The 8,757-nt window shown below is 41.7% G+C and overlaps 2 protein-coding genes across 2 annotated transcripts; both read right to left on the bottom strand.

The window, feature by feature from the left end:
• Positions 1-1,688: 1,688 nt before the first annotated feature.
• LOC137233584 (T-complex protein 1 subunit eta-like) lies at positions 1,689-4,383 on the bottom strand. Its single transcript, XM_067756690.1, has 4 exons — positions 4,207-4,383; positions 4,018-4,151; positions 2,026-2,401; positions 1,689-1,966 (listed from the first exon to the last, which is right to left on the bottom strand). Exons 1-2 carry the CDS (start codon positions 4,370-4,372, stop codon positions 4,060-4,062), a joined length of 258 nt encoding a protein of 85 aa, XP_067612791.1. The 5' UTR covers positions 4,373-4,383; the 3' UTR covers positions 1,689-1,966; positions 2,026-2,401; positions 4,018-4,059.
• Positions 4,384-7,151: 2,768 nt separating this feature from the next.
• Positions 7,152-7,983, bottom strand: LOC137252315 (T-complex protein 1 subunit eta-like). Its single transcript, XM_067787824.1, has 3 exons — positions 7,923-7,983; positions 7,335-7,863; positions 7,152-7,279 (listed from the first exon to the last, which is right to left on the bottom strand). Exons 2-3 carry the CDS (start codon positions 7,498-7,500, stop codon positions 7,188-7,190), a joined length of 258 nt encoding a protein of 85 aa, XP_067643925.1. The 5' UTR covers positions 7,501-7,863; positions 7,923-7,983; the 3' UTR covers positions 7,152-7,187.
• Between the last annotated feature and the right edge of the window lie 774 nt (positions 7,984-8,757).

Genomic DNA, 8,757 nt, shown 5'->3' with positions numbered 1-8,757 from the left:
AGCCTTTGCCCGATTTACTGGCCGCCGTGGCCTACCCCACCAGATATATTCTGACAACGGAAAGACGTTCGTCGGCGCACAACGCGGATTACAAAGAGAATTCACCACATTCCTCAAGGAAGTCGCTACAGACGTCGCCGAAAAGTATGCAACTCACGGATTCTCATGGAAATTCATCCCACCATACGCTCCCCACATGGGTGGTCTATGGGAAGCGGCCGTGAAAAGCTTCAAGATACACTTTACGAAAGTAGCAGGAAACCAGAAGTTCTCCTTCGAAGAGCTTACTACCCTCTTAGTACGCATAGAGGCGGTCCTCAACTCCCGACCGCTCTCCCCTATGTCCGAAGATCCAATGGATCCCCTAGTCCTAACCCCAGGGCATTTCCTACGTGGCGCGCCGCTCTTGTCGTTACCGGAGCCAACTGCAGAGCATCTCACCTTGGTCAACAAATGGCAGAAACTGAAAGTGCTTCACCACCAATTCAGCACACGATGGAAGAACGAGTATCTCAAGGAGCTGCATAAGCGGTACAAATGGAAATGCCCTCAACGCAATATTCAAGTTGGAGATTTAGTCGTGGTAAAGGATGATTTACTACCCCCGAACGAATGGCGTTTGGGACGGGTAATCACTTTACACCCTGGATCGGATAAACATGTTCGAGTTGTGGAACTCAAAACACAAAACGGACTAATAACCCGAAATATTGCCAAACTGTGCGTGCTACCAACTGTCTAGTAGTGCCAACCCTACCTCTGATACGCTCTGCTTCATGCCCCTAGCAATCTGGAAAGATATCTAAGCTACCCTCACCAACCCATTGTTTTGAAAAATACGTATTTTTTTCTTGTCTTTACAGGGCCGGCAGACCTACGGAGATGCCAAAATGTCGGCTGTGTGGGCAGCTAAGGCAGTGCCGGGCGTTCCTCGCGATGAAGCCGGAGGAGCGCTACGAGTGCGCGAGGAACCACCGGTACTGCATCAACTGTCTGGCAGTGTCGCACAGCACCGGGGCATGTGACTCAAAATCAAGCTGCCGCAAATGCTCCCTCGGCCATCACACGCTCCTACACCGAGCTCGACGCACACCCACCAACCCGCGTCGCACCGATAGAGGACCACAGCGCGCAACAGCCCAACATCGCCAACGGGCAATTCAAAGCCGGTCGGCTAGACAGCGCGACGACAAAATACGAGAATTAGTAGCCGAGGCACGGGCGGCCTTGGACAGGGTTGATGCCGCCCTTAACCCACCAACGCGTCGGGCGGGGGGGGGGGGGGGGGGGGGGAGCATGTTGAAGACATGATCGAGTTTTCGGACTAAGTCCGCCCCCTCCGTCTGGCAACACCCGGCCAGTGCGGCCAAGCGCAGGCAGTGCAGCTCAGCTGTGGCTTGCCAACCACCACCGCGCTCACTCTCAATTTTTTTAGTTTTATCTAATCTACCGAATCGCCCACACGCATCGATCGTGCCCGCATCGCATCGCCCGGTTTTTTTTGTATTAACGCCCGCCCGCCGTCGCGCAACTATTGCATTTCTAATTTTGTTTGAAATATTTTAAATGAATTAATATTTTATTTTGTTATTTAAAAGTTTTAAATAAAACACATAGGACTCAAACCCGTGAGCCCTCCTTTCCTTAATAAAGCGCCTAGTGCAGTGATTTTATACAAGTACTTTAATAATAACATAAACTCGCTTAATTGGTTTTCGTTTTCCAATTGAAATCTTTTCCTGTGCAAGCACATCGCTAACCTGTGTTGGCAAAAGATATGATTATACTGTCTTCGATAGATAGTCGGACGAGCCGCTACTCGGCGGAGTAGAGATGACCGTTGTGTCGGTGGCAGCAGTTACAACAGCAGTTTCTAACTTTGCACCATCCGTACAGTGTGATGAATGCTTCACTGCCTTTTCCAATTGCTCGGCGCCAGCAATTTTTGCTGTTTGTAAAGCTTTAGCTGTAATGCAAATATATAGATGGGTTAAAGTGGTTTTCGTATGTTATTCAACAACTCACCCTATACCATCATCACATCCTTCTAATCGATTTTGAATATGTGTACTGTTTCAGTATTCAGAGCCAGTTCGTTTGGTGCAATACTTTCGATTTGATGAATATGTATACTACCCGTTAGGCAGACAATTGGGTGCGTTCGATTCATTCATATACTGTGGGTATCCCGCAATGGCAGATATTTTGATTCTTTTTGAATTGTAACATTTGTAAACAGTTGGTTTTCTCTGCTGTCACCATCACCACTAGAGAGCTATTGAAGAAACGCTAGACCAAGATAATATGTTGCGATTTACGCGCATAGATTTCTTCCACCTTGTCACAGTTATTGATGGAGAAAATGCGAAAGCTATCTTTACCATCTAATACGTAAATTGAACTGTAGAGGAAGAAACATTTTATAAAATTTAATAAAATCAAAAATGATAGTAGTGCTAAAAAGGGGTAAAGTATTGTATGTTAAAGTATAGCAAAGTCTCAGCGGCTTTGTCGTGGTGAAAATTGAGTTTGAATAAGTCTCATTCTTCATTCTTAGAAACATGTACGAAGGTACGTCGTAAGATATTAAAAATCCTCAACACTTTTTTGCAATAACTTAAAAAAAACTCATATTCAAACTTCTGTTTAACTTCTACATATCAATAGCTACCTTTACCACCAGGAGTCACTATTGCTTCTACGCCTATGCTATTGTTTCCTACATCGATGAGCTTTGTAATAAAATAAACAGCTATCTCCCCAATCTCTCCAGTTTTGTCGCCTCGCGAAACCTGATATTGTCACCAACCAAATCACCGGTGACCTTATTTAAACATGACCGCGCCAAATGTCGACCATATGACATTACCCTACTGACTGTCTTACACCCTAAAATCTTGGGTGTGACTTTCGATCAAGATCTACATTTTGGAGAGCATGCACTAGCAATTGTAACGAAAATCTAGAGCTGTAACAAATATTTAATATAATCGGCAGTACTTGGGGTAAATATAAATAGACGTTTGCATGGTACGCGTCTCCGATATGGTCGCCAAGCCTAAAGGTTACTCACTGGAAGAAAATACAGGCCTGCCAAAATGCTGCCCCCAAAACCGCTGCGGGCTCCCTTCTTATGTGTTCGGAACACCACCTGCACAATGAAGCGAGAAAACTCCCAATAAGGGAAAGAAATGAAATACTAACCAAACAGTTTCCGTAGAATACCCAGAAACCTGGGCATCCCAACAGACATCTGGTTGCTGATCCAACACCGCTTAGGGGTTTAAAGAGTCATCTCCGTAAGCATTATGAGGAAATACGGCACCTGAGAACTCAGCCGTATAAAGCAAAAAAACACAAGCAGGTCCTCAGTGAACTCCACAAACAGGCGTCGGACCAGTACTTAAAGAACAGTACCCAAAACTTGCGGTAGAGGACCGCATACTCCCCAGGGAAAAGCGAGTCACTCTAGCTCCACTTCGTTCTGGATACTGTAACAGGTTAAACTCTTACCTATCCAGAATCAACCCCGACATACAAAATGTATGCCCCGCTTGCTCCACCCCTGTTGAAACAGCAAGTTTCCTTGTACTCCCGTTAGAGGATATTGATGAAAATTTGTGATCGGTCGCACCTATTAGGTGGAGCGAAGCACTGCTACAACAACAACAACCATCTCGGGAACGATTAATATCATCACTTTAAACCTTCTAAGCCATCCCGCCCCTCCCCTATTTCCACGAGGAACTTGGGGTCGCTATTACACATTACACTGAACGAGTCCACGGCGACGTTACTGATCAGTTTAACGCCTTACATGTAGTTGGCAAAAGAAACGGCATATACGACCAGAAGGCACTAGAAGACGATGCCTCAAAACTACAACCAAAAGCAATCATTATCATTTCACTGACATAAATTTTATAGTTTTTTCTTCCGGAGTTGGGCACAATCTTTTCATAATATTACTTAACAATTTAAGATTAAACATTTTTTTCAATTTGTATTTTGACTTACCAGCAACAACATAATCATGTTTAATTGTACGCCGCACAATCATTATAGCATCATGTAACGAAACTCAGTTTCTTCCAAAAATTGTTCGGCACCGCCACGTGAAATCAATGTACATGTTCTAGCATTAACGCAACCTTTAAATAATTATAAACTTTAAAAATGAAATTAATGTCAAACCCACTATCAAACCTTGGAAAATGCTGAAACGTTCACCACCAACCTGACGTTCTTCAAAGTAATCACATTGACCCAAAACACTTGAATAAATATCATTAGCTGTAGTCATAACAGCACCACCACAAGCTTTCATTCTACGTTTCCAATCTTCTTCTGGTACGTGAACAGCACAGAACATATCACGATCTGCAAAATACTGTGTAGCAACATCACCAATTGGTAGTTTAGAAAACACACATTGGCGCCTTACTTAGCTAGTTTATTGTACAGATGAGAGATGCCATTCAGCATCAACAATTTTCTGATACTCTTGGACATTGGAGGACATTGCTGTGGCAGAGCATTTTTCCAATAAAGCACTTTGTTGTTCCGTTGATTGGCGCTTCGACATGTACAGCCATATCATATTTTATCATGCATAATTGTAATGCTTTACGTATAGCTTTAATGATGTTACGTGCATGCACGCCTTTCTCAACATATGGCTTAACTTGTTTTAAGATTTCACATGCTAAAAATATTACTGAAGTGGTGCCATCGCCGACCTGATAAGAGAAACATTTTTATTCTACACATAATAAATATAATATAATAAAAAACTTACCTCAGCATTTTGAGATTTGGCGATGTCTACTAGAGTTTTACGGCTGGATTCACAATATGCAATAGTTTCATAATGGTTGCCCCATCATTTAAAATTGTGGCCTTACCACTGGAATCAACAATATGCTTGTCCATACTACGTGAACCTAGTGTAGTGCGTACAGCGCCCACAATTGAATGCGAGGCATTGCTGTTGGATATGAGTTGAGGTTTACCTTGAGAGCTATCGGTACCCAAACATTTTTTACACAAATACACTTGTACCCAATACAAGTTCAGGACGTTCATATTTATCGACACGCTGTCCGGTGTGGCCCAAATGTTGGAAATATGCAGTTGGCACTGTTGAGAAAAAATATGGATCAATGAAAACAAGTAAAAGTGAAAGATTTTTTATTACCATCTCTTGTTACTTTACACATTAGAAATTGGAAACGACGACCAGCATCTACAAGTTGCATATGAGCCTTGCAAAGATTACATCTAATTGCACCCAATTCACCAAAATTTACAATGGGTGGCTTATATTCACCCTCAAGCGTGCGTGCTATTGGTGAGACGGTAAGTGTAATTGACAAAGCTGTTGTTTTTAATAAATCAGCTGTTGAAGGTATGCAATACAAAGACGACCTGCAAAGAAGAAAGATCAATGTAACATCAATGTGATTGCCAAACAAAACATTAATTTCGATTATCGATACCTAACGTAACGTGGCGAGGAGTTACCCTGATCTTCTACCACATATTTTGTGGTCACCAATGGTGGTAATAAACCCTGTTCATTAGTAATAAAAGCACCACCAGCGCCATTTTGATTTTCAATGATAACGCTTATCGGATTTGGCATCTGATCGGGATCTAAACGGCGTTGGGCTTGGTCATACTGTTGCGGCTGTTGATATTTACCAGTAACAGGTGCAGGTGGTTGCTAAAGAAAATAACACAAAAATAATAATCAGCAAATTTGTAAATTATTAGTTGTATTAGCATACATTATAACCAGGACGTGCGGACGTGTCCGGGTATTGGGGGTTGACCCGGCTTGGGTGGCTGACTGAGAATTGGCGTCTGTCCAGGTTGTGTTGGTGACATCATTTGACCCATGTAACCACGTGGTGCACCTGGTTGTTGTAGAGGATAACCTGGATGTTGAGGTTGTGGTGGATAGCCCGGATTTTGTGGCATTGGCAGATAGCCAGCCTGGGGAGGTTGTTGCTGCTGCTATCGTGGCATTGCATAACCCGGTTTCTGTTGTGGTATATACCTAGGTATAACTGGATGTGGTGTCATTGCCCCACCTGGTCCAGTTGATGCGGGCGGCATACCTGGAGGACCATGTTTCTCATGGCCACCAAATGGCTGGTGCATATGGTGTTGAGGTGGCATTTGACCGGATTGTGACTGCATTAGACCAGACTGACGTGGCATTGGACACGATTGCGGTGGCATTTGCTATTCACCTGTGTGTTGGTATGGAGCTGCAACACCGCCTGCACTTGATGTTGGTGGTTAGCTGAAAGTGGTGGTTGACCAGTCTAGAAAAATAACAAAATTTATTAAACACAAATTATGAGGCAAGCCAGGTATATTTGCTCTATTTATAGTCATCTGAATGGGACCACCAGGTACAGCTTTCCCTGGCGGTGTCGTTGCTGGAGGCGATGGCGAATCCATGGAAGTTGGCACATTGGCTTGAGGCGGCGGCTTAGCTGTTTCACTATATTGACCAGCTATAAAGATATTGTTCGGTTGTTGTTGTTGCTTGTTGTTTTAATTTAATTTAATTTAATGCTCCAAAATTAGCACGGGCCTGCAGCTCAATTCGCGGAAAATGGCCGACTCCCTGAAAATTTTTTTCCACACAAAAATTACATATTTGACAATACCTATGAATATAGTAGGTGCGAGAGAGCACGATACATTGTAGCAAAGCTAAATTTGTCAACATGCTATTTCATTTGGAGATTTTTTCATTCCAAATCGTCAAGCCTGTCAAAAATTCGTGTGGCTGTGTGCGTTTTTGGTCGCACGATTTTCGCAGGGAAATAACCTAACGGTTGGCATCACGGACAGGACCAAAGAATGTCGGGGTTATTGATTTATTCGTTTGATTTCTAAGCTAACATTGCAGAGAAGGCAGAATTTACTGAAGAAGTTTCTGCGCACAAAATTGAAATATATATAAAAAAAAAATTTATGCTCCTTGCTACGGGACGTTAATTTCTCTACTATAAACAAATTCCAAAAAAAAATAAGAACACAGAAAGTATAAGTTGGACACAATCTTTTCATAATATTACTTAACAAGTTAAGATTAGACATTTTTTTCAATTTGTATTTTGACTTACCAGCAACAACAGAATCATGTTTAATTGTACGCCGCACAATCATTATAGCATCATGTAACGAAGCTCAGTTTCTTCCAAAAATTGTTCGGCACCACCACGTGAAATCAATGTACATGTTCTAGCATTAACGCAACCTTTAAATAATTATAAACTATAAAAATGAAATTAATGTCAAACCCACTATCAAACCTTGGAAAATGTTGAAACGTTCACCACCAACCTGACGTTCTTCAAAGTAATCACATTGACCCAAAACACTTGAATAAATATCATTAGCTGTAGTCATAACAGCACCACCACAAGCTTTCATTCTACGTTTCCAATCTTCTTCTGGTACATGAACAGCACAGAACATATCACGATCTGCAAAATACTGTGTAGCAACATCACCAATTGGTAGTTTAGAAAACACAACATTGGCGCCTTACTTAGCTAGTTTATTGTACAGGAAATGCCATTCAGCATCAAACATTTTCTGATACTCTTGGACATTGGAGACATTGCTGTGGCAGAGCATTTTTCCAATAAAGCACTTTGTTGTTCCTTTGATTGGCGCTTCGACATGTACAGCCATGTCATATTTTATCATGCATAATTGTAATGCTTTACGTATAGCTTTAATGATGTTACGTGCATGCACGCCTTCCTCAACATATGGCTTAACTTGTTTTAAGATTTCACATGCTAGAAATATTACTGAAGTGGTGCCATCGCCGACCTGATAAGAGAAACATTTTTATTCTACACATAATATATATAATATAATAAAAAACTTACCTCAGCATTTTGAGATTTGGCGATGTCTACTAGAGTTTTACGGCTGGATTCACAATATCCAATAGTTTCATAATGGTTGCCCCATCATTTAAAATTGTGGCCTTACCACTGGAATCAACAATATGCTTGCCCATACTACGTGAACCTAATGTAGTGCGTACAGCGTCCACAATTGAATGTGAGGCATTGATGTTGGATATGAGTTGAGGTTTACCTTGAGAGCTATCGGTACCCAAACATTTTTACACAAATACACTTGTACCCAATACAAGTTCAGGACGTTCATATTTATCGACACGCTGTCCGGTGTGGCCCAAATGTTGGAAATATGCAGTTGGCACTGTTGAAAAAAAATATGGATCAATGAAAACAAGTAAAAGTGAAAGATTTTTTTTACCATCTCTTGTTACTTTACACATTAGAAATTGGAAACGACGACCAGCATCTACAAGTTGCATATGAGCCTTGCAACGATTACATCTAATTGCACCCAATTCACCAAACTTTACAATGGGTGGTTAATATTCACCCTCAAGCGTGCGTGCTATTGGTGAGACGGTAAGTGTAATGGACAAAGCTGTTGTTTTTAATAAATCAGCTGTTGCAGGTATGCAATACAAAGACGACCTGCAAAGAAGAAAGATCAATGTAAGATCAATGTAATTTCCAAACAAAACATTAATTTCGATTATCGATACCTAACGTAACGTGGCGAGGAGTTACCCTGATCTTCTACCACATATTTTGTGGTCACCAATGGTGGTAATAAACCCTGTTCATTAGTAATAAAAGCACCACCAGCGCTATTTTGATTTTCAATGATAACGCTTATCAG

Source organism: Eurosta solidaginis, chromosome 5 (genome assembly GCF_040869045.1).
Source record: "Eurosta solidaginis isolate ZX-2024a chromosome 5, ASM4086904v1, whole genome shotgun sequence".
In the NCBI taxonomy this organism is placed as follows: Eukaryota; Metazoa; Arthropoda; class Insecta; order Diptera; family Tephritidae; genus Eurosta; species Eurosta solidaginis.
This window is presented reverse-complemented; position numbering and strand designations above follow the sequence as displayed.